This window comes from Triturus cristatus, chromosome 8 (genome assembly GCF_964204655.1).
Source record: "Triturus cristatus chromosome 8, aTriCri1.1, whole genome shotgun sequence".
NCBI lineage: Eukaryota > Metazoa > Chordata > Amphibia > Caudata > Salamandridae > Triturus > Triturus cristatus.
In genome coordinates this window covers 600552378-600578909 of record NC_140591.1, presented here as the reverse complement: position 1 = coordinate 600578909, position 26532 = coordinate 600552378, and the positions used below count along the sequence as shown (strand labels likewise).

The window sequence follows — 26532 nt, the reverse complement described above, 5'->3', positions numbered from 1 at the left end:
GAGGAAGTGGTGTGTGGACTGCTGCTGTTTATGGGGGTTTGTCCTTTGTTTGTGTGAATAACTTCCTGCTCAGGGAAGTAGGATTATGGGACTTGTAGTGGTTTTTAGGTGCTGTACAAAATAAAGCATGAAGAGAGACTGCATAAAATTTGCATCATTTGTCTTTAATAAAATCGGGACACTCCCTCAACCTTATTTAGGGGAATCTGCAGTTAACAAACATTTTTCTTGTGTTGGTCCTTGATATTTTAAATATATACTTTAAGAGAGACAAGAATAATAAGGAAAGTGTGAACGGAGGAAGTGATGAAGAAACCTCTCTTCAAAACAGCATCAGAATGAGGGGGGGCTCCAGCCACTGTCTATACAAATCAGGAAGATGCCAGGTTTGCTTAGGCTATCCTGTAGTGTGGCAACAATTCATACGCTAATGATAGAAACCTTCAACAAGTCCTATGCTTTTCGACAAATTGCATTTGGAATTTTTGAATCCATACTAAAATAACTATTGCATATCCATCACCTATCATCACAATGCAACAAAGTATAATCTACAAATCTAGGATTTGGTTCAAGATGTCACACTTTATTTTACAGGGCCACATTTGCAAACCATCAAAGAGGTTTCGAGGAAAATCTGAAAATTGTGTTTGCCCAGCGATCTGCATTGAAAGGAGTGATATATTAAAGGAGAGAAAAAAAAGAATAAAGAGAATGAAATTATATACTTATTCAAGCACGACAGGGTAGAAAACAAATGTTGGCCCCTAATAGGCAACTCTTTGAAAAAGAAACTAACGTGCACGTCTTACGTGGCAAAATTGTTGCACACTGTGAGCTGCAAGATCAGACAGAGCTACAGGTCAGCGGTAACGTAATCTCAAATTCTAGCCAACAACGCAGCTGTTTTATTCTCATTCAATGGTGCTGCTCGAGGCGAGTTTCACGCTAAAGGGGTGGTGGCGATATAGTATGTCTTCTAGCTCTACATTCAATCTTGCATTTAACCACGCCCTGCACTACATCTCTCTCGTTTATTTTTATTTTCTCGTGCAGGCAGTATGGCAGCGAAGAAGCGCGTGGCTGTGGTGCTGGCCGGCTGCGGCGTGTTCGACGGCAGCGAAATACATGAGACGTCGGCTGTGCTCGTGCACCTCAGCCGCAGGGAGGCTGAGGTTAGTACACCCAAATGACCTTGTCCGCGGAAGGCTACTTTGTTTACTCTGAGGATGTGTTCTCTTATTTAGTCCTCTGATTGACGTGTGTTTGGGGTACTGGTTGTATGTAGCCAGTGCACCTGACTATCACTTCTCAGATACATTGTGCGAGCGCCGGAAACCTTTGGTGTATCTCACGCGCTACTTTTAATGTTTCCTTCCACATGGTATATGTTTGCCACTTTGTTTCCACTATTATTGATACAAACTGTCACTGGGTGTAAATAGTTCGTTGGTCTAACATCGTTGTGAACAGAAAAGGGAGAGGAGCACGGAATGGTCGGGGATTTGCTAGTCCAGTAGTTGGCTGTGTGATGTGATGAGCTATTTATTATTTTTTTTTCTTTTATCTAAACGGAGGGTACACGTTCCTCTGCGCATGAATGAATATATTTTAATGGGAAAATAGCAAATATTCACTTTCCCATATTGAACATTTGGGCCATTTTATTTCCAATATGTGCGTGGTTTTTACATTCTGCGACGGCACGGTGTATTCATGGGGTTTAATCTGGGCACATATCTAAACAAGCGTTGGCATAGCCAATAGGTCTCGCCTTTAGGGCCTTATACGTACTTAATTATGCAGCACAATATCCTTGGTGCAGCATCAACTGTTGCATGGCTAAACACTTGTAATGTCCCACAGGCGAGACCTATAGGCTATGTCAAATCTTGTTATAAAAGAAGGCATCTCCAAAGAGAGCAAAATGTCTGTCTTTTATTGGGCCAGTCTGTAAAATGTTACCTTTGGGAAATGATAAAATAACGTAGTTGGTGTGACTGTCAGCTTTTTTACAGACAGTTTTACCAAAACACGCACTCCCTTTTGACTGAATTGTTGTGTACAAATTACATGTTCTACTTAACTAGCTTCCTTCTACATTTTGTGTATGTTTGGAATTGTGTGTTGGGTGGTGTTCTGTCATAAATTGTTCACTCCTCTGGTAAGTAGTGTAATGACTGGATTGCGTGTTTTTTTTTTTTATTAGACGTGCTGTGCACACTTACAGTTTTGAACAATGGAATTTCACACACAACTTTTTGCAAGACTGTCACGGGTGCTGGGCAAAACCCGAGGCGTACCACAGCCAGAGTCCACTGGCGTGCACCTGCATTTAACAATAAAACAAAGCATTCTTTGCCACCTAAGTGCTAGTGAACTACCTCAGTAGTGCCTCCCAGTTCAAACCTTAACACTAAATATTCTTAAAAGCTTGCAAAACAGCTCCTTAATAGTGTCAAAACCCACCAACACTTATACACGTTTCCTTCCTGTCATGAATCTCGGCTATGTCATCATACCACTAATTCACGTGCTCTACTAACTTTTGGTGCACGGACTGCCAACCACTGAGGGTGGTTTGCTAAAAATGATGCCATTCTCTGCTTGTCTCTGGAAGTGGGGAGGGGGTAGCCAAGCAGGATCACAGGGTCACCACAGCCCACCATTCAAAACAGATGGTGCCTCCCTCCACATGCTATTTAGGGGAAAACTGATTTGTTAACACGCAAGACTATTGCACAAGTAGGGAACGCAAAAGCACAGATTAAAATACGTGCCCCCAAACTCACCCCTCCACTAGTGCGTTCTTTAAAACTCTTTTGCACTTTCAGTTTAGAATACAAACGGGCATCGCACCCATAGTGAATTGGAAAATGTTGCCACATGCGCCATAAATCTGTACTCACCACTGCTCTGTGGAAAGTGCTCCGTGTTGTCTGTGCTAGTCTAGTGCGGCGTGTCTGCCGCCGCAGCTGCTCAGGTCGCCAGGAAAACTCGCACTTCACAAAACAAGCATGTGAGTGGTGCGTGCGCCACAGCGAGCCATCTTTTTTTAATTATCATGCACGCGCGTGGGCACAATAATTCAAAAACAGATGGTGACCGTGCAGGTAGCTGGAAGCATTAGGCTGTGGGCAGAGCAAAGGCAGGACATGCACCCACCTTTGCCCAATTGCGTGCTGTCTTTCTTAGTGAACCTTCTGCAACAAAACGAACCATGTAGAACTGTGCATGCTGTTCTAATGTAAACATTTCAATCCACATGAAGTGATCGGCTGGCAGCTTAAGCAATTCTGAATTGAGAATCTCTCTAATAAGATTGATCTTGTATGCTTCAATACAGGGGTACCCACAAACTTTCTCTTGGGGGGCCAAATTTACAGTGTGGTTTGTGGCAGAGGGCCGCACCTTGGGGGCGGGGTCATTGGGGGAGGGGGCGGGGCTAGAGCAACAAAAAAAAACTGACCATGAGGAGTAACACAGGTCCCTGCAACGGACGCCTTCGTCCACTGAGCCACCGGACCCGGCATTCACATATCTCTCTATCTCCCTCTCTCCCTCCCTCTCTGTCTCCCTCTCTGTCTCCCTCTCTGTGTCCCCCCCTCTCTCTCTGTGTCCCCCCTCTCTCTCTGTGTCCCCCCCTCTCTCTCTGTGTCCCCCCCTCTCTCTCTGTGTCCCCCCCTCTCTCTCTGTGTCCCCCCCTCTCTCTCTGTGTCCCCCCCTCTCTCTCTGTGTCCCCCCCTCTCTCTCTGTGTCCCCCCCTCTCTCTCTGTGTCCCCCCTCTCTCTCTGTGTCCCCCCCTCTCTCTCTGTGTCCCCCCCTCTCTCTCTGTGTCCCCCCCCTCTCTCTCTCTCTCTGTGTCCCCCCCCTCTCTCTCTCTCTCTGTGTCCCCCCCTCTCTCTCTCTCTCTGTGTCCCCCCCTCTCTCTCTCTCTCTGTGTCCCCCCCTCTCTCTCTCTCTCTGTGTCCCCCCTCTCTCTCTCTCTCTCTGTGTCCCCCCCTCTCTCTCTCTCTCTGTGTCCCCCCCTCTCTCTCTCTCTCTCTGTGTCCCCCCCTCTCTCTCTCTCTCTCTGTGTCCCCCTCTCTCTCTCTCTCTCTGTGTCCCCCCCTCTCTCTCTCTCTGTGTCCCCCCCTCTCTCTCTCTCTGTGTCCCCCCCCTCTCTCTCTCTCTGTGTCCCCCCCTCTCTCTCTCTCTGTGTCCCCCCCTCTCTCTCTGTGTCCCCCCCCTCTCTCTCTCTCTCTCTCTCTGTGTCCCCCCCTCTCTCTCTCTCTCTCTCTCTCTCTCTCTGTGTCCCCCCCCCCCCTCTCTCTCTCTCTCTCTCTCTGTGTCTCTCCCCTTTTCACTCATTATTCTGAAATTAGTGAGTGCTTTTGCATGAAAAGCAGGAATTTCAGTACCTCCAGGCAAGGTGCACTTTCCCACACAGGGAAAACTATGTTGTTCAAAGACAGGAGTAAACAAAAGTATCACTTCACTGGCAAGCACTGTAAAGTGGCACTAATGTGTTTAGGTGTAAATAAATCAATCTGGCCACCTTGCAACCACTCTGTCTTGCTTTAATTAGTTATTCATTTTTCACATTTGGAATGTTTTATTTCTCTCCACCCAGAGGTTGCACTTGTGTCAGAGAATGACAACGTTTCCAGCAAAAATGTTGTTCTTTTTTAGATCCATTTCACAGGGAGCAAATAAACGAAAGGAGGAAAGCGAGGGTAATACCAGTTTTTTGAAGTCTCGGTTTTCACTAACTGACGAGAGAGAGAGAGGGAAGACTCACGTTATGCCCCTGGCAGCTTCCCTTCCAGGGCACACACACAGCCCCACCCGAGTACTTCACAGGTCTTTAAGAGACCATTTGCATGATAACGAGGCTTTGCTGTATTTCACCTCTTAGCGCCCCAGCAGCTCCACTCTGACTACGCTTGAATCCCCCAGCCCCCACAGATCAGAGTCTGTGTTTGCTGACACTGTTAGGAAAAATCCAAACACCGGTATGATGTCTGAAAGGTCCGCGGGCCACCAAGAAAGGCTTGCCGGGCCGCCAAGAAAGGCTTGCCGGGCAGCTGGCGGGCCGTACTATGAGTACCCCTGCTTTAATAGAAGATTTCAGGGGTTGGACTTTATCTTAAAAGGTTTAGTGACTGCTTAATTTTTCTTTAGGGGGGCATGAATGGACAAATGGTTTTTTAATTTTTTTTTTTTCTTTCTTCATTTGGAGTTGGAAGGTCTCCCTCCGCTTTGAGTTTTAATCAGTTGCTTTGGGGCTGCTTATAAAGTTATTGGTCCACCTTAAGGCAGATTTAACTTAGTTTTTCGCAGCCACTTTGCACTTAACACTCTACTGCACCCAGCTCTCAAAAGGGACGCCATTTGACTATATATAAAGTCAAGTCAAATAAGCTTTAATTCGGTTTGTATAAATACAACCATATAAGCTGGACAGATTAAAAATACATAAAATAGCATAACATGTAATTCAGCAAAATCATGGACAGGTAGTGATTCCTATACGAGCCCTAACTCAACTTGCATTGAATGGTGAGTCATAGTTAATACATCCATATATATACATGTTTAAAAATAAATAGGACATTGTAGTATTAAGTCATTTAAAATCTTTTGTCAATAGCTATCATCATATAGGTGAGGAAAATAGGTAGCTAACATAAAGTGACTCATGTATTGAAGAATGAGTCCAACTCATTATAGTAAAGTGACTTATGCATAAAATTAGGTTATATCATAAAATAACTTATACATAACTATACCATCAAAGTAAACTACAGTTGACATTTATCATTTAACAGTTATAGATTTCCTAGCAGCTCTGCATTTTATAATATATAGTGCTACATGGAAACAAATGTCCCAACTCTGTAGAGAACAGAGTAGGTTCATGGCATCTGCTGTTAAACGAATGTTATATTTTAAAAGGATCGGTTTCAAATAAAATTTCCTCAGGAATATATAAAATTTACAAAATAACAGAAAATGGCAACAGCTTTGTTTGGAAACATTGTCACATGGGCATTCTTCGCTAGAGCCAGCCCCAATCACAGGGAATGATACGAGATGGTGTATGATACCCAACCTTAAACGTACAAGAACAAATCGGTGTGATTTCCTAGTCACTTCCACCAAATATGACTGAAGGCCTTTTTTTAGATTAAGCTGCCTATAAAACACAGAAGTTTTATGAGTCTTAATCAATTTATTCCTTTCTTCTGTTTTGTATAGAAGGAATGTGTCTTTAATTTCCTTCTTGGAAGGTAATATATCACAAACTGAATCTTTTGAGATCTTAATTCCAAATAGGATATTATACCAGAGAATAATATAATTCAGCCATTGAATACGGAGATGGAAATCCAACTTAAGACAGTCCTTAATTACAGACTGTGTAAACAGTTTCCTTTTTGTTCCATATTGAACGCCATAGTAGTGAAGGGCGTAATGCAGCCAAATCTGATGAATAATTAAGGCCTGTTTCTTGATGAATTAAATCCGATGAGGCTGCAACTGGGACACATAACAGGCGTTTAAGGAATGTATTTTCGTTTATTTGCAATTGGGCCATTGGAGAATGGCCCCATAAACCAGCTCCATATAAGGCCGAGGAGACACATCTTGCGTTATATATGGTTAACAGATCTTTTATTCTGTAATCCCCTATTTTTGAGGCAAAACGGAAAATGCCATTAGAATTTCTAGTCATTTTGTGACCAATGTTTCCTTGCTCGTTGGACCATTTGCCATTAGCATCAAAATTGATGCCTAAATAACAAAAGGTATCAACCGCTTGTATCTTCGAGCCTTCAAGAAAAAAGGACCGCGATGATTTAAATTTTCGTCCACATATCATGATAAAAGTTTTTAGTTTATTAATCGGCAATTTCCTGTCATTAATAAAACCAGTAAAAGCATCAATTAAACGTAGACCCAGAGGAGTGCGTGAGATTAGGACGGCATCGTCCGCATGTAACAATATGGGCACAACAGTATTATCTATTTTGGGGGCATCAGCAGGGGTATTATTTAAAACCTCGGCAATTTGATTTATAAAAAGAGAAAATAAAAGGGGGGCCAATACACACCCTTGTCTGATGCCCCTTCGCACAGTGAAAAAAAGGGGTTCGCTCACCCGTGGGTCCATAACGTACACTACAAGAGTTTCTCATATATCCTGGCTAGGAAAAACACAATCTCCTTTGGGGCCCCAGATTCAAGTAATACTGACCAGAGGAGCGAATGGTTCACTAAATCGAACGCACTGCTCAAGTCAGCAAAACATAAAAACAAATTTCCCCCTTTTACCACTGTATATTTATTGATAAGTAATTCCAAATTAACACATTGTTCAATGGTCCCAATGCCTTTCCTAAAACCGTATTGGACTGGGGTCAATACATTGGATTCTTCGGCCCATGTTTCCAATCTTTTTAAAAGCACCCTACTTAGTACTTTTATTGAAGAATCAAGCAATGAAATAGGGCGATAATTGCATGCTTCAGAGCGCGAACCCTTTTTAAAAAGTGGAACAATTAAAGATTCGGCCCATGACAATGGAAAATTTCCTGTAGCAGCAGCATTAAAAATTCTTGCAAGGATTGGTGCCCAGAGATCCATTTCATCCTTGTATAGATCAATCGGAACACCATCCGGACCGGGGGCGTTTCCCCCTTTGCTATTTAACAGACCTTCACGCACCTCCTCAATGCTAATTGATAGTGGTAGTAGAGGCCAGGTAAAATTATTTATTAAAAGAGGAAAAGTTAAAACGATCTGTTCTGGATTAAAATTTTTTTGAAAAGTGCTCAATCCATTCAGTGCAATTAACATGAGATCAACTCAGGGGTGCAATCCTCTTTTAGGAAGGGGCTATTTACAATTTCCCAAAAAAGTTTGATATTGTTCAGCTCACTAGCCATGGTTAGTTTATCCCAGGCGTCTAATCTTAATGCCTTTTTTTGTGCTAAAATAGCTTGTTTGTAATCTTTACGTAGTTTACAGACAAGGGATTGATTGCGGGGTTTGGTCCTTAATGCTAGTTTTAGAGTAGATAGAATCTTGGAGCATTCAGAGTCGAACCACTTCTTACCATTCTGACTAGAACCTTTGGTGTTCCTGGTTAGAATATTTTTTATCACAGTATTTATATTGGTGAATTCCATACATAGTTTTCCAGGGGTAACCTCCTCACTGAGGCAATAATTAATGCTATCTCTACATTTACCAATCACATCCCGTTGAATCTTTTGTGGGTCCAGACCAATCCACTTTAATCTCCTACCATTTGGTCTAATGGGGAGGATATCATTAATTGTATGGGTAGTGCTAGTAATTCTATTTCCCCAAGCTAACAACTATGGAAATACTATTGTGATCACTAACTACCTGTTCGGATATCCAAAGGTTCATATAAGGGCAGTTCTTAGAGAATAAGATATGATCTATGTTGCTACTAGCTTCCCTACCAGTGAATGTGGGACATTTAAGATGACCCTCATTTAAAGTACAATCCAACAGCTCAAGGTCAAATTTGGCCATTAAAGTGTTGAGGGTTAGACCATATTCACAATGGGGAAAATGCAACATGTCATCTTTAATCCCATCAGTGGTTGAATAGGTTTTCAAATAACCGCAAGAATTAGTATATGTGGTGGGTCATGCTTGAATATTGAAATCACCAGCCCACAAAACTGCAGCCAATTTACTAGATGTGTTTAGAAGCCTGTCCAACTCTTTTTTCCAGTGGCGCTAAACAAGCTCCTCTATCTTTCTGGAAATTATTATTGTAAAAATTTACTAGCACCATGTCTTTACCTTGCGGGAAAGATAATCGTAAAACTTGACTACAATTGTCAATAGGTAAATAAGTTAAAACTTTGCAACCAATCAGTTTGGTAGAAATTAGCAACATAAGGCCACCCTTCGCTCTACCCATTAACGAGGGGGTCGCATTTTCTCAGTATGAGGTATAACCCTCTACTGAGATAGATTCTGTACTCCATGTTTCTTGCAAGCACATAATATCAGTGCCACAAGTGATAAAGTCTTGCCAGAAGGGCGTCCCTAATTTATTTCTGAGATCTGCAATATTCCAGGTAGTCAATGTATACCCCTTTTGAGTTAAAATACCTTCATCATTAGTCAATTTTATAGGTACATCCTTACACAAGATAGACTTATCAGAAGTATCAACTATAGGAATAACAGGCTCATTGTCACCATTTACCCCCGATAACTTAATTGTCAAAAGCGGGTCCATACACAATCCTTCACTATTCTCCCTTTGTATAGGAGTCAGGTTTGGTGTCCCATTCTCCCCCCCCCCCCCCCCCCATCGATAATCTCCACGGATTTTGTGTGTCAATCGGTGTCCTCCATTGAGGTCAGACATTGAAACCTATTATGTAATGGTAGTGGTGGTAACAGCTGGTGGGTTGCTGAAGCCATTGGCGACCAATTGTTACTCGCGTAATGGGTTTCCTGACATGATTATTAGCTAATGGATGTCTATAAAAATAGGCGAGTGGCAACAAAGTAGTATTAAATTCCCAATGAGAAGGGGGGGGGGGGGGCTCTGCGTAGAACTTTATGTGCCCAGAATGGTGATCTAAAACTAATAATGATGCAGTCCCCATTAAAGTTCTTAGTTGTGGGGCCTATCCATCCTACTCGCTGAGTAAGATCTGTTCTGCATATAAGGTTGGCAGACCACAATTATTAGTTAACCAATAAAGAGCTTTGTTTTTCAGGGTCTCATTAGTCTCAAATTGACCTTCCCGTAGCCTGGGGACATTACAGAGGACCGCAACATACGCACCACATTCTGGAGGTAGATTCATTACTGATGGTACATTATCACTTTTATAATCTACAAGGTGAAAGGTACTCTTCAGTTGGTCTGGTTTTTGGGACCCGTGTTTCCCAGTGTCTTCCCTTGATGTTACAACCTTTTCCGTCGAAGCTTTGTCTTTATCTTCGCTAGTCCCTATGTCAGGGGGGCAACTATTACTACTACCTGAGCTTACAGGTAAAGTACTTGGGGCACTTAGTTGTTTATCTAACACCCTTGGTCTTGACTTTGTGCCCTCAGATACATACGGGACAGGGGCGGGAATAAGTGTGGGCGTCCTCCTAATCTGATCAGGGTCGGGTATAGGGGCAACTGATTGGGTTGAAATCGACTTGATTGAGTATATTATTGTCTGTACATGTTGATCAATAGAATTAACCCTAGCTTCAAGAGCCCGGATACTCTTGTTAATGGGCCCTAGAAAGGTTGATACAAGTACGTCCAATCTTTCCCAAAAGCCATCAGAACTGGACTCATTATTGATTTGATTTGGCTGGGCATTAGTAACCTCTGACTGATCTACATGTGGCTCTACTACAAGTAGATTTTGTACCGCTTTGGAATGGCGGCCATTACCTCTACCCTTGGGTTTAGATGCCTTCTGTTCTTTATTATGTTTTTGTTTATTTTTGGCCTTTTGTCCTCTTGTTTGGACTGGTGAGGTAATAGCAGGGGATTGTGCAATAATAATAGGTGTCCCAACAGCACTATTACCATCAACATCAATAATGTCATTAGCCAAAAGCTCCTCCTCATTCGGAACCTGCTGCAGCAGTACAGGGGTAATGGACAGTCTGCTTGCCGGGGGAGTATGATCCAAAGTCAGAGAATGATTAGGGTTAATTAACTCCGGGTTGGTGTTAGTTCCTGGAAGTTCAGGTAAACCAGCGTAGGAAATCAACATAGTCATAGGAATTGCCCAAAGTTGTAGATGCATTCTCAGGTAAAATAGGTGAGACTGATCCAATTGGGAGTGAGAGACGCCTTTCGGTAGACTCTATAGCCGAAGCGACTACCCCTATAGTCTTTTGCAGCATTCTGTCAATTGCTGTTAGACTTGGAAGAGGGTTGGTAGATGTTTTGTTATGTCTGGTGTTGGGTCGTGGGTGAATAGAATAATTTTTACCCATGACAGACAAGCGTGACAGACAAATAAAACGCCTCAGAGTTCCTTTAGTTGCCGCCTTTAGGACTGAGCAGGATATTGAACCCCCCACCAATTGAATTAAATGTTCAATGGTGTACGAGGTCTTTAGTACGAAATCATTTTCTTGAGTTACAGGGTTTTTGCTCGAGTTGTAGCACTTTGATTTCCAGTTTTGACAGACTTTCTTTGTGTGATGTATTTAGTAGCTTTGGGGAACTGATGCATGCCTAGGTCCTACAATCTCCCCTGACCCTCCTGTGTTTGGTAAATAAAAGGTTCATCTTATATTTCAAGTTTTACATGTCTTGGTAGTCAAACTCCTAACTTCATTTCTCACTACTCTGGGGCCTACCCCTCCCATAGGATGACATTTGGGATTCCTTGGTACATTTAATAAACTGTAATTTCCAATTTGGAGCTAGTGGCTATTTCATGTTTGGTGTCTATGAAATTGTAATGAACCCTCTCTAATGTAAAAGTTGGATTTTTTTTTAATTTTAAAAACTCCACATTTAGAAAGTTAGTATAAGGTAATGGTGCCCACAAGGTTTTTTTCATAGGCATAATTATTTGATAGTTCAAAACCAATTAGGAGAGCCCTTATTGCCGCTTATAAATAAATTACAAAATGAATTATAGCAATTCTAAATGAACTTCTGAGAAATTATTTAGAATTGATTTTGTAATTATTTAGAAGGGGGCAATAATAAGGGCTCTCCTAATTTGTTTTGAAGTATAGAATAACTTTACTTATGATAAATCCCTTGTGGGCACAATTACCTTCTAGTCGTTCCTATCACCCACGCCTCTAAGGGTTTATTGGGTTACCCATTTTTTTTCTAATGGTACATTTGGAAAGTTGGCATTTTCCTGTCCTTGGCACTTTTGTGCTTGTAACCCTCCTTGGGTCACATGACTGGGTGTAGCTGACAGCCTTTGTCAATTCCTCAAACAGTTGCACAATATAGGATTAGGTATGTCTAAGTGCCCCATCTGCTGGCAGGATAGTGGGCAGAGCAGAGTACAGTCCCACTTACACCTGAATAGCCTGTGCTCTGCCTTCGCACAAAGGGCCTAACCACCCTGCATTGTCACTTCAGCCAGCTTGGAGCCAGGACAGTGGAGGCAGGAAATTCCATGCACTTAAAAGCCACTGTCTAGAAGCTTCTCCCATTTTTCAGCACCAGGGTATGAAAAAAGGATTTGGGCATCAACTTTACTGTACAATTCTGGACCTGTGGATACTCTGCCAGGAATTGCAGCTGTGTTGCTACATGGACTGCCACTTTGCTGCCCTCTTGCCTGGGTTAGGAACTGGACCAGCAAATTAATCTTGAGCCCAGGACCCCAGAGTGACTCCAAGGGCTAGTCTGCTGGCCTCCTGATCTGAGACTCTGGGGGAATAAAAGGTTCCAAACCAGCTCCTGGACCCAGCTGCAGCAATTCCTGTCCCTCCCTGCCTGCCCAAGTGGTGCCTCTGGTCCCTGACCGTTCGTGTGGCTCACTGGCTCTTTAATCAAGGTTTTGGTGTCTTGTGACTATGAACAGGCCCATTTGCAAGGAGATGGCACTGCTCGCACAAATACAGCACAAGCCACTGCCTCACACAGCATCAACTGCCTCTTCTTTCTTCCCGTGACCCTCTCCAAATCGAATGGGGTACTTGGAACAACCTTGAAGGTAAAACTTCAGCAGTACTAATCTTGGACTGTATCACTGACCCCATGCACCATTGTGGTTGGCCTGAACTCCCCTGTGATCTGGTCCAGAGTTGCCAGTTAGTGGTGGTTGGCACTTTGTGCTTTTAGGCAGTATTTTTTTTTTTTTTACCTTAAACATTCTTTACATGGGCTCTACTGGTTGGATTTTTGGTCCTTTTTGGTCTTGTCTTAATACATTTGCTCTAGTTTTCTAACTTGGTGTAGGATCTTTTTGTGTGGTGTTTTCACTGTGTGAAGTGTTGCACAAATACTTTACACACTGCCTTCAAGTTAAGCCTGACTGCTCTCTGCCGAGCTACCAGGGGGTTGAGCACCAGTTAATTTGGGGTTTGCTTGTGCCTTACCCTGGCAAGTATTGATTGGTGCTTGACCAGCGCTTGCACCACGTCAACTTGTAACAAATATATTTAGACTTCTAATTTTAGATGACATCAAGCCTCTGCCCAATCCACCCAGCACAGTTTTGTACTGCTCCTTCTGTGCTGATTCATACCTACCTACTGTAGGAAAGGAATGTATTTTGATACTTCGCATACCATTACTTTGCATGCTTTTACTGCAATGTTTTTACTTGGCATAAACCATTGCTTCGCAAGTTTTAACTGTGCATGCATTTATAACACAAATGGTTATAAATGTACTATGGTTACGCAAATGGTTATAAATGTACTATGGTTTATGCTAATTAAAAACATCGCACTAAAATCATGCCTACACTATCCTTAACCCTAATACACTAACCCCTACACGACCTTCCCCCTTCCTCCTGTCTGGACCCTAGACTCTAACACTACACTTCACAACACCCCCAACACTACCCTAAACCCCAAAACACTACCCTACACAAACACCACAACACTAAGTCCTGTCCCTACTCCCAAACACTACCTTGCACAACCCCCCCCTGACACTACCCTAAACCAAAATACACTACTCTACACTACAAAAACACAACTACACTAAAACCAAAGACTACCCCTGAACGACCCTCCCCCTACCCTTAACCCTTAAATACTACACAGCCCCTCTTACCTCTCCCTCCTCGGTTCCTCTCTTCTCCTTCAGACGTGGTTCTTTTTCTCCAGGCTTCCAGCATCGGTGGTGCACGTCCTTGTGTGGAAACGGAAGCGCGTCAGTTTCCACACAATGATGTTGATAGCCTTTGCTTTGCAAGTGTTACAACGCATGCAAGGTTACAACTTGTGTTGTAACGCTTGCGAAGTAATGGTACGCAGACTAACATCTGCGTACTAATGGCTGTTTACCGTGGGAAAGTGCCCCTTTTTGCATGGTTATCCACACTTTTTGCCTGACCTTTGATGCAACTTGATTTGATGTGCCCTAGGTCTCTGCCAATCAGTTCCCCCCCCCCCCCCCCAAACCCATACCTTTGTACCTACAATTGTTACCTCTGGCTACAGGCGTAGCCCCTTGTAAGGGATACTAAGGGCACTGTGATCAGAGAATGCCTCTTATGTGCTGCAGCACCTTTTGTGCCCCCCATCGGAGGCCTTGCACCTTTACACCCACAATTCCATTGCAGGCTGCATGTTTTGGTGCTGAGAAGTGAAGAGTTGACATGGCGCACACATCCCTGTGTGCTGTGCCTTCAACCCACTGCCGGGAGCCTAGGTATGTAATCCCTCTAGCAGGGTGCCTTAGCCCCCAGTGAGGTTACAGTTCCAGGAACACTGTACCCCTACAGTGTCCATGTCCATTCTTAGACATTGTAAGTGTAGCAAAGCCATAATGAGAGTATGGTCTGGGAGTTGGGTCATTCTGAACTCTGCAGCTCCATAATGGCTTTACTGAAACCTGGGAAGTTTGGTAGCTAACTACTCTGCACATTAAAACTACACGGTTGTCAGTATGGAATTTAATGTAACATGCATGCAGAAGGCATCTTAGAGATGCCCCCTAAAAAACAAGCAGCCCTGGTGTGGTTCCTGAATGGCGGCCTGCCACTTGGCACCACCAGACTGGAGCCCTTGGTAGAGGGCCTCTGCTCTCTGGGTCTAGAAACTAAGCCTATCCTGGACAGCGGTGTTATGCATCCTCCACCGTGATGGTCTGGGTCCTTGAAGGGGAAACTTCAAAGGCCTGCCTTTTGCTGCCCAAACAACTGGCTCCCATCGGTTTTGGCCCCCACTTTGGGTGGGAGAATGGGCAGAAAAACCAAGTTGGGAGAGGTGTGCCTACCTTTGCTAACCTCAGGTGGGGGAGGCAAGGTGAAGCGCAGCCAAGGTGAAGCGCAATCTGTCCCCTCCATCTTGAAGAGGGGGCCCAGACAATTAGGAAGAGGCTTATTCCCCTTCCCACTGGAGGGTGGCAGAATAGTGGGTGTACTCCACTCCTGGGAGGGGCCCATTGGTCCCAGCTTGCACACCCCTTTAACACCCCTAAAGTTAGTGTTGAGGGGCGACCCTGAACCTTGCCGCCTCAGATTTGAGCAAGAAAGGACCAAATAGCTGTGCTGACCCATGAAGCAGGACACAACTGATTTGGCCCCAGCCCTACCTGCCTGTCCCGACTCAGACCTCCCTACAGCAGAAACTCCGCTGTGTCCAGCAGCCCCCATAGCCCAGAGGACCTGCCCTGCATTAGTCACAAATTGTCTCCAGTGAGCACCAGACTTCAAGCACAGGACCTGGATCAAGGCAGGTCTGCACCACTCTGTACCTGACACCCACAGACTAAGTCATTGTCCCAATACCAGGAGGTCTCTCCAGCAATCCTGACCTGGGATCTGGTCATACTTGACTGCCTCAAGCTGACCCATGGTTTCCCCCCCTGTGGCTGTTAAGATCCAATGCCAAGACACCCCTGCACACGACACCCTACGGCCTTAGATGGGCCAATCGATGGTGTCCAAGAATCCCCCAAGAACCCAACTTGCCTCTCCTGCAGGTAGTCTCCTTCAGGAAGCCTCCCTGACCGACCCTCCAGCATCTTTTACAAACCAGAGATCTCCATTGCAAGCCACAAGGCTCCCAACGTCGTCTTGTCACTCTGTATCCAGCTGCCTCCATGCCACTTGTGGTGCTGATCATTGGCCCCTGCAGTGCTGATCTTAATCCTAGGAGCTTTTCTCCCACACACGAGTGGCTGACTGGTTAGCAGCGCCTGACGATGGCCCCCATTGTCTAACATTGGGCCCCTGCACTCTGCATCTGGCTGCCCAAGTGACATTGGTGGTGCAATTTGAGTGCCTAACTGAACCTTGGGGGGATCTTGCTTCTAACCCCCCCCCCCCCCCCAAAATATTCTTGCAGGTAGTTTACTTGTCTGCTAACCGATAATTTTTCCCCATAGGAACCAATTTTATGAGGTTTTTTACCTACACATGTCTGTACTGTTTTTGTATGAAAGAGAAGTAACTGCTTTAAACCTAAGTTACTTAACTTTGTATTGTAGCATCTATAGTATATCGCGGCATAACACCTTGAGTAATCTATGTAATGCAAAAGACATTTCTATGCATGCTAAACTGTTTTAAAAGCAAATGCAATCCTGTAACAATTGCAAATCCATTCCCATCTGTTTCCTTTGTAAAGTTTCGCATTTGAAAACACATTTCACTTTCCTTTACCAGCTCTTGCTAGGTTCTAGAAGTAAAACCTAAGTATGCCTTTAGTTATACTTGCATAACTGGTCTGGATTCTGCCTGTGTGCCATCAGTCTTGATTGAGTTAATACTTAACACACCCTTCTGATAAGCCTAACTGCTTTACCACTACCACAAAGAGCTGTTGGTGAGTATCTAATTTAGTCTCTGCTATACCTCTGAGGAACCACTGGACTCTGTGCACACTACCTTATTTTGGTAAAGTATATACAGAGCCATCTTCCTACACTTAATCTGAGATTCAAATAGCCTGCTTTGGACATTTTTTTTGTAAATTGGAGAGAAGTTGGTGTTTAAAAGCGAACAAGCTAATGTGGCTTTAGTGTTTTTTTTTTTTTTTTAATTTTTTTTTTTTTAAAATTTTAGGTAAAAATATTTGCCCCAAACATTGACCAGATGCATGTAGTCGATCATTTGAAAGGAAGTCCTACAGAAGAGAAGAGAAACGTCCTTGTTGAAAGTGCCAGGCTAGCACGTGGTGATATTAAAGATTTAGCGGACATTAAAATTGATGACTTTGATGCTGTCGTTTTCCCTGGTAAGTCTGTGCATTTAAACATTTAACTTTGTATTTTTTGGAACCTGATCAGCTATTGTATCTTGGCTTAATAAAATTAGCTGTATTACATGCACTGTTGGATAATGCTTGGGTTTAATCTTGGTCCATTTATGGAAAATTCAGGTATGCTTCGCATTCTACCCTTTTTAAAAGTAGAAAGACTTGCTAGGATTTTTCATTTCCTAGCTGAGAACGTTAATATTCAAGGTTATGCTTTGAGTAAGAATGTTTCAACTAGTTAACTTATTTGCACTAAATTGCCTTTGATCTTCACACCAGTACTGTACCTTTTTTATATTGGAAAGTCTTCTTAGCTGTATGTAGTAAAACCTATTGATCCAAATCAATTTCCCTTTCTGCTGTAACTGTCATGTAATTCCTACCAATCCATAAGATCTGCGCATTGTTTGACGACAAACTAAGGGCTTGGTGTCAAGACTGATTCCAGACACCCCTACAGGATATGTTGGCCTATAGACCAGCTAGCTCCCAGTGCCACCATAAGTACCCCTAAACTACCATTGAGCAAATAGTTTCTGGCAACCATTGAACATGACCACCCTGACCCCTAGGATTGTGGAAACAGTACAGAACCTTTTGCTTAGTCACTCATTCTCAGAAATATACAGAGAATGCACAGTGGGACGTTTTCAATAATATTTATAGAACCAATGTTATTGCATAATATACTTGTGCTGCATGATTAGTAGACAGAGGCAGATAAACATGATTACAAGCACCAAAAGTGTAAACAGTAGATATAGTTCTACTGTGGTGCTAAACCATGTATAAATGCAGGCATATAAACAAGACATTAATCTAGTGTACTGACACTATGCAAACCTACTCTAAGTGTACCTAGAGTGTGTAGGTCAAGATCCAAGAATCCACCCACGGGACGATCCAACCCAGTTACCTGATAGAATAGAATGAAGGACCTCCTCGTTGGTCAGACTGGACACCCCTCACTAGATGGCTGACCGCTACAAGGTGATTTCTCAGCATGCAAGGACCCTCTGTCGGCAGAAGTGCCTCCTAATCTATCTGGATGCTAATCTTTTATAATAGAAAGCAGCCTTGTGATGTACACATAAATTAGTGATGTTCTTGATCTGTAGAGAGCCCCGTTTTCCTGTGGATGACTATGGTGATGTCCTTTGTACGTAGTGTGAAACGACTTTGCACATGATTGTAAGGGTGTTGTGATAATTTTGTGCGAAGCTAGATGTAAAAAGTTTAGTTTCAGAGAAACTAATCCAACATGGTCGTGTGTGCAAAAGGTCACAGCTGGAACTGTTATTTGTGAGGACAATGTAAGAAATAGACTGCTCAGCTACATGGGCTGAAGTCTTAATATAACCTAAACAGTCATCTTACTTTGTCTAATTTTGCATGCACCATTCTTCCATGAATGTGCTAACTTTAACTAAAGTAAAAAATCTAAAATGTAGGCTGAGAACATGCTTTCCCATGTTAATGAGACAGCAGATGAGCATGGTCTGTCATGAAATGTGCTTGGGTGTATTGGATTGTGAGGTAGGGCATAATGTCTGATTTTTGACTACTGTTTGTCCATTGGTTGAGTACGTGAATGTGGTGCACTGATTCTTTAGGACTTCCTCATTACTACCTTCTTAGCAATCAAAGGAGTGATTAAGCCTTCAACAGAATGAATCTTTTGACACACAGAAGCATTTCCTCTTTTCTATTCATGCAAATCTTTTTGTTTGATAGGTTCTTAATAAAAGCTTGTGCTGCATACTGTGCAGTTTTATAGATGTCTAGTGCTTTGAGGTGCATCGTTTTCTTGTGACCCCCGCACTTGCATATACTCCATGTTTCTAACCATGAAAGTGTTGGCTAGATGGCAGATGTGCTGCAGTAATGCATTCATGGAAAACAATGTATGCACAGCACAGGCATCCTGTGCTTTACTTAAAAACCTACAGAAATGATCTAAAAGCGACTTTCTAGCCTGGGGAATGCAATTGATTTACTTTGAGACCTAGTGTCTGCTGTTTTAACGTGTTTTGCTTGGGGTGCAAAATGCAATAAAACTACTGCTTGAGAGGCTTATGGAAAGGATGGCTGGCTTGAGGGGACACTCGTGGTTTGTATGTAGCAGCAGTTCTAATCAAGGTGCGATGCGTACTGAGCTATCTAATTCTAAATGCAGGTACAGGAAAACTAAATTTGGGAGTCTCTTGCATGAATTTGTCTTGCAACTATAGTGTTGCCCACCTTGCTCTGCTTTTTAACCACATGTTTTAAGATTGGCTTCACCCCTCTTAATTTCAGGTGGCTTCGGTGTGGCAAAGAACCTGTCGTCCTGGGCAGTGGAGGGCAATGCATGCACAGTAAATGACCAAGTGAAGTCCACTCTTGAAGCTTTCCACAAAGCGAAGAAGCCCATTGGACTGTGCTGCATTTCTCCAGTATTGGCGGCTAAGATCTTCTCAGGCTGTGAAGTGACGATTGGCAAGAATGAGAATGTTGATGGACGGTAAGATCATCTTGTAAAAAAAATACTTTGTACTGCAAGTAAATTCTAATATTAAAGTAGCTCGTTTAGGAAAGCAGGGTTGGAACTACATGTTCAAGATCTTATGATTTACCAAGTAGGATCTTTCTTTTGTTCCTAGCTTCATGGTATAATGGCGTTTTCACTTGTGCATTAAAAAAGTTAGTATTTTGCACAAATGAGTAGCTTAACCTTATGCTATTTAGATGGTTCATGTAATAGTAATTTTACGTTTTTCCTATTGCTACAAGGAGTGTTGCTTTGTTCGTTTTGAATATGCTAGGCATACTCGAGACCTCTCAAATTGGACTGATTGCTTTATTCTGTCTGCCTAAAATAGCTTTTTATTTTGCCCCTTAACTTGTGCAACTGTTCAGTCTCTTGCTACTGTGCTGCTCTTCTGCTTTAATCCCGCAGGATTGGCCAGTAAGATGCCCACTTCCGGAACTCGGTTGTGCTGCACGAGAATGCATGTATTTGGATTGAGTAATTGGTGTTAAAGGCCACTTTGACATTCTGCTCTCCATTTTGAGTTTAACAGTATCAAACTTTCTAGTTGAGAAATTTTCATTTGTCATAGAATGCATGCACTTTTCCCAACCCATCGGAGTACAAGCAGTTAATATTTCATAGAATGAGTCTGTCTTATTGCAACTACACCAACACCCTGGAATTAGTAGAGCCTTGCAATAAATTGTCACCTTGCAGTATATCTTCTACTATGATTTTGTTTCTCTTGTATGTATTGGCGATGGCAAGTTATTGTGGTATTTAGTTATTTGTGTACCCGATTTGTATTTGGTTTTTAGCCTTCTTTTCAAAGATTTCTTGTACTCTTTCACCAAGGTGTTTATCAGGCCCAACCGCCCCAGTTTATACATTTTAGAAGTCTCTTGCATGTTGAATGATTTTGATGCTAATTAACAGCATTTTTTTTTATTTCTAGATTGTTGTAATGTTTAGGTTCTTGGAAATTACTTTGTGGTGTCCTATGGTGGTCACTTCATTTCCTCTTGGTACAACTGGCTGTGGGCTAAAATTTGAAGCATGTTTGAGTTTTGGGAACATCTGCCATATTGGGCTTGCCGGACAATTTATTTTGGTATGTTCCGTAGCACACATTCTCCCCAAAGTGGCTTGAAACCCCTTCTCGGTTTTCCCTGACCAGGTAGCATCTAATTCGGGAGAATAGGAGGCTCTCTGATAACCCTTTCCCTAACTAGGATTGTGGAGCTTCTAGAGGCTTGGTTTTCAAGGGATAGACGAGGGACCCCACCTTAAGCCCCCAAATTGGTACGCATACAAATACTTGTATTTTATTGTTTGTGCCAGTTTAATACAAATGGGAATTGTCTCCACAATGGATGAAACGGCTAGTATAGAGTCCGGTTTGCTTTTCAATTGGGCTACTTGTAGCGGTGTTTATAGGGCTTCTGCTTACCTTCTACAGACAGATGGTTTAAAGGTAAATATCTTGAAAGACTGCATATCCTGCAGCTTATGGTTTCTCTACCACTCCCTAATATGGGAGTTTTCCTACCCTTTCCTCCATAGCAGTGTTTAATTTGTCAGTGCCAGGGCACTCGTTGGGCTACTGCGGCTTGCACCGCCCATGGCCCCTGCAAGTGTTGCCAATTGTTGCCCTTTGAAGTTATCAGATGTTTCTCTTTTTTTTTTTTTTTTGGTTTTGTTTCATTTATCTACTTCCACCCCCTATCCAGACTTGTCGATCTGGTGGCTCAACAGTACAAATGAGAGCATCTTAGTTATGTACCCAGAACAATTTGGGGAAGAGGTGTGGCGCCACAGCCAGGGCGACTGACTCTGGAATCTGGGGATCACGGTTCGATCGCCGGCGGCAGATTAGCCCAGCACCATGTGACTCTGGGCAATAGCTTGCTTAATCTTCCTGACGGCCCCCAGCGCCTGGAGACCGTTACGGGTGAATTCATGCTTTACAAATGTGGATATGTGATCAATTGAAGCGATTGACTTTATGAGCTGGAAATAGATTATTTCCTGATCTGCCCACATTCCAAACTCGCAAAGTCTAATCTCTTTAAATACTGCCCCCACCCTTCCATCTACCTAATAAAATGAACATTTGAACCTAAAATTGCTTCCTTTAGAAAGCTTTTTACTTAATTTACAATTGCTTGGAAGTGCAATGACCATCTGGGGCATTTCTTACTGTTAATTTTGTTTTTCAGGTTTCCTGATGCTGCGACTGCTTTAGCTATAGAAGAAATTGGAGCCAAACACATTAGTAAAGATGTTCATGAATGCCATGTGGATGAAGCTAACAGAATAGTAACTACATGTGCCTTTATGTGCAAGGCCCCTCTGCATGAAATTTTCGATGGTATTGGCACACTAGTGGATGAACTCTTGAAGATTGCCTAAACGGTGTTTGTGTAAAAGACAAATAAAATACTTCAAAATGCCCAGTGTTTTTTGTGAGCATATGTAGGGAGTTGGAAGAACTTGAGTAACGATATAGTTTTCAATTAAATGAAAAGTTGGTCTGAATACTTCGGAGTGAAATGAACTGCATTAGTGGCATTCTGCATGCTATTTCCATTCAAACAATTTTGCCCCCCTACCCTTGCACCATCCCACAATTGTCTCCCTGCTCAGGAGGTGAAGCTGTGAGCAGTCTCCCATACCTAGTGAACAAGAAATAATACTGTGCAGGGCACAGAGCAACCAACTCAGTCATAGGTAATCGATTTGGAGGTTAGTGTGGTATCGTGGGAAAGCAACAGTGAGGGCTGCACCACATGCAAGTTGTGCAGTTTTTTTACACCCAGAGATAGAGGGGTGTGAACCAGATCTCTAGCAGCATTAGATTTGAAAGACTGGGTTGTTGGACTTTGATGCAAACCCTGGTCAGCAGCAGCCGCAATCCTTGCCAGGTTAAGGCACAAGCAAACCCCACATTAACCTGTGTATGCCCCCTTGGTACCTTGTCATTGAGTGGTCTGGCTTAACTTTGAGAGCTACCAGTGGAAGGCATTAAAGGCTTACTTGGCAGTCAGGACTTTAAAGGCGACCAACATGAACAGGTAGGAAAAGCGTAGGCTGGTTGTGCTTTCAGAGGGATATAGCACCGGTATAAGGCAGAAGGTCAAGGTAATAGAGATACACATGCCATCACTCCATCCTCCTCATAGGACTCAACCCCCATCAGCACTGCTCTCCCCGATACTCAATTAGTCCCTTACTCAACTGAGCAGATGACTCCAAACCCTCCAGAATGCAGCATCCAGTACCACCCCAACCTCCTATCAAACGCACCCTGCACCTCAAATAGCCTTTCAAAGTTGTACAAAACACTGGCTCAGCATACCTCAACTGCCTCTGATTTTAGAAATCTTCTGGATAACTCTGCCCACCCGGACTCCTACTTGCATATGCTTGGAATCTTCCAGAACAGGAAGTAGTGACTTCTACCTGCTGTAACACATTTGCCCCACTTCAAAGTGTTGCATTCCACAGAAAGCTGAAGGCTTAACTCTTCAACTAGGTCAGTCTATGGATGAGGGCTGACTGCTCCTGTGTTGGTGGGTGGTGGTGTGCTATACAAATGCACAACATGACAGAACTCTGTACCCAATGCTTTATGTATGGGTCATATTTTGGTCCTTGCCATGTTTGGCCTCCTACAGAATATAGTAGGTGTTAAGTTTACAGTATGACTGCTCCTGCGTCTGTGGCAGGATACCCTCACAGGTGATGGTGTACTTTACAAATGCACATAGAACTACAAAGTACTGTGAGTCCAAAGTTACATGTATGAGTTATTTGTGTCCAGCTTGCTTTGTTCTTCCTTCAGCAGAACATATCAGATGTTTAATTTGCCATATAACAAGTGCATTAAACCCACAGCACAGAACTGTTGACGGGACATATGCCACAGTCTTAGTGACTACCTTGTTTGCCAAAAATGTCTTTCTCAGTTTCGTATGTCCTTGGGGATCTTGGGACTGGCTTCCCCAGCTTGTTTTCCTTGGTTTCAAAGGTAGATATGTTCGTTCAGTTTGAGGAGTCTAGTCACCGATCCTTAGGCACCCCAACACACATTTGCAAGTAAGAGTTGGTTTAAGCTCAGTGATTGAATGAAATTGAGATTTCTAAAGTGCACTACTACTTGTAGGTGCTGAGCTCCCAGTTTGTAAGAGGTAGTGAGTAAAAGCCAAAACGACATGTGGGAGAAGGTAGGTGACAAACGGCCACTGTTGGAATTGGCCTCTTTTGGCAGGTTCACCCCTAAACTTTTTGCCAGTCTCCTAGCCTTTTCCCTGTGTAGTGTTGGTGGTTTTAGGCCTTTGGGGCACTTTAGCACTGTGGCCCAGTGTAAAGTGCATGAGCTCTCGGAGTGCATGTGGTGAGATTGGCCTGCCCTCCCATAGGAATGCATGGGGGGAGATGTGTCCATGGTACCTCCTGGTATGAGAGGAGAGCAGGGGCAAGTTTAGTATGAGTTGGTGAGAAGAAATGCTACACAACGGTGTGTGCAGATTTATGGTGACTGGTGAAGTGCCACTTTTAGAAGTTCGCATTTCTGTGTGCTATGTCTGCCTGCCTGATGTGAATTGCATGCCTTGCTTGTGAGTGACAGGGGCTAGATGGTGTGGATGGCTCCAGGAGATGGTGAGTCAGCCCAGTGGTGAATAGAGATCTGCATCTAGATGGGAGGGCGGAGTTGCACATGGGACCTGAACAATGCTGTTCCTTCCCTCCACAATGCTGGCTCTGCCCCCTGTGGTGTCTGATCACAGAGACCCCACCAGACAAAGGGGAAGAGGAGCTGGGTAAACAGTGCTCCAAATTCCCCCCCCCTCGTTCTGACTGGTATCTCCAAGCCCTGTGCTGTGACACAAAGGGAGTTTGTGGTATAAATAAAGGGGCTGTGACCCATGTCTGTGTTGTGCTTTTCCTGACTGGGGGGGGGGGGGGGGGGCTGCTGCTGGGCTCCAGGAGGAACTGCCACTAAGGACTGCCTCCCTGCTGGAGGGCCCTGTGAGCTGGCCTGCCTGGTCCCAGCCTTTGACCCTTCCCCTTCCTACTGAAGAGCTTTCCTTGGACTTTGGATGCAGCGCCTGTGAGTGCTTTATTTTTCATTTTGAAGAGTTCTGGTGGCCTGCAGCGCGAAGCTGCAATGGGTGGGATTCCCCTCACACTTCCCTTTAATATGCGGGAGCCCACCCCACGTTTTGGCAGCTTTTGGTGTGCATATTTTAATTATTGGTGGGTGCCCACCCTGCATTCTCGCTTATTTACCTAGTGGGTGCCTACCCTGCATCTGTGCTCTGCTAGTGGGAGCCCACCCCGTGTAGGAGCCTACCCAACCAGTTCTGGCCCCTGTGTTAGGCCGCTAAAGAGAACACTGAGGGATGCCGCTCTGCCCGCGGCAACCCAGAAGGCCACAGAGCAGCCTTGTTGTAGGCGGGGCACTCTGCGAGCAGCAGGAAGTTCGTGAAGAAGTTCTTGAAGGGAGCCAAGAGTGGTGTCGGAAGTGAGGCGGCCAAGAAGGGGGCTCCTGTAAGCTAGGGGGAACCCCAGTACACCAAGAAGCCAGGCGGGAGCCTACCCTGGCAAACCCCCCCCCCCCCCCCGAGCCACCGAAGGAGAGAGGCAGCGCGACGTTGCTGCCTGGTCAATGGTGATCAGGAGCCTGTAAGTACCTGAGCAGGGAGAGCCTGACAGCGAAGAGGGAGACCGAAGAAGCATCCACGAAGCCTGGTGAGTGGGGGCTTTTCTTTTTGGACACTCCCAGCTGCCCCAAATTCCAGTGGGCAGCTGGAATGTTGGGGACCAGTTCGTCCCCAGTGCTGGGGCCAAGTTTTCCTCAGTGGCGCTGCCGTAGTTGGCCACTGCAACGATGGGGGGGCTGTTCTGTTTAAAGCCACTAAGTGGGGCTTTAGTGGCACAGTGAGTGCCAGTACTGGTTTTGTTTCCAGCTGCACCGCAGTGGCAGGCAGCTGCACCGTGAGGCAATTTTCAGTTCAGGGTCCCAGTGGAGGACTCAGTGGTGCCCGTGTCACTTTAGCTATCCTGCGAGCGCGAAGGCAGCTGCAACGTTTGGGCACATTTATTTCGTTTAGAGTCCCAGAAAGGGGCTCAGGGGGCACGCTAGTGCCAGGTTCATTTTTACAGCTTCCCAGCAAGTAGTGGGCAGCTGCCACGTTTAGGTGGTGCACCTGCGCACTTTGCTTAGCTGCTTTTTCAGCCAGCCCTGACATTCTGGACATTTGAGCCCCTGTGAGAGGCCAGTAGGCCTGAGGCCAGTTTCAGTGTGTGGCGCCCGGATTGGGGCACACTGTTTTTATGCCAATTATTTCCTAAGTTGTTTATGCTTGCGAGGCCTAGTGCCTCATATAATAACTGCATAATGTGTGATGCTAATGTAATTTTATGCCTAATGAGATTCATGCCTGATATGATTTAGGTGTCCCAGCTTTTATGTTGCAGGATAATGCTGAGTACAGTGGTGGCCCGTAATTACTGGTTGTGATCTACCTATATTACGAGTTCTACATTTACTCTTTCTACTAAGTGATGATTCTGGCAGTGGTCCATGCGGCCCTGTCATGTGTATAATCCCCTGTTAATATTGTCCAGTGCCAGTTGGCACAGTGTATATTGTGTGATTACCATCTAATGTGTTTTATGATAATACAAAGGCTATTTTTGATATAACCTTGTGTGGGGTGCCTAGTGTGGTGCTGGTGTGTTGTGCAAATGCTTTACACATTGCCTCTGGGATAAGCCTGACTGCTTGTGCCAAGTTACCAAGGGGGTGAGCAGGGGTTATCTTTGGCGTGTAGCTCCCTTCCCCTGACTGGAGTGGTGGTCTCTGCCTGGCTTTGGTGCAAGCCTTAGCCAACCAGAGATCCCATTTCTAACTGCCACTTTTGTGCTTTATAAAAGAGTCCGGTTTTCGGTGGCTTTAGGTTTAAGAGGCATCGGGTTCCAAAGTTTGGCAGTGGCCACCACTAAACGCTTGCCTCCCCAAGTGGCTCTTGATTTTAGGTACAACCAGATTGGCCTTGAGGACCATCTTAAAAACCTAGAAGGGGTGTATCAATGAAAGA

The 26532-nt window shown here is 44.2% G+C and overlaps 1 protein-coding gene across 1 annotated transcript; it reads left to right on the top strand.

Annotated features, from left to right (window-relative positions):
• The first annotated feature begins 1019 nt into the window (after nucleotides 1-1019).
• On the top strand, nucleotides 1020-21879 carry LOC146802467 (glutamine amidotransferase-like class 1 domain-containing protein 3, mitochondrial). Its single transcript, XM_085622050.1, has 4 exons — nucleotides 1020-1175; nucleotides 16722-16893; nucleotides 19213-19417; nucleotides 21646-21879. Exons 1-4 carry the CDS (start codon nucleotides 1062-1064, stop codon nucleotides 21836-21838), a joined length of 684 nt encoding a protein of 227 aa, XP_085478176.1. The 5' UTR covers nucleotides 1020-1061; the 3' UTR covers nucleotides 21839-21879.
• Nucleotides 21880-26532: the final 4653 nt, after the last annotated feature.

What these genes read in the sequence shown, in the direction of transcription:
- LOC146802467 (XM_085622050.1), top strand. Translation starts at nt 1,062, where the DNA reads ATGGCAGCGAAGAAGCGCGTGGCTGTGGTGCTGGCCGGCTGCGGCGTG. An exon ending in TGATGCTGTCGTTTTCCCTG is followed by an intron (nt 16,894 to 19,212) that starts GTAAGTCTGTGC and finishes TCTTAATTTCAG; the next exon opens with GTGGCTTCGGTGTGGCAAAG. An exon ending in AATGAGAATGTTGATGGACG is followed by an intron (nt 19,418 to 21,645) that starts GTAAGATCATCT and finishes TTTGTTTTTCAG; the next exon opens with GTTTCCTGATGCTGCGACTG.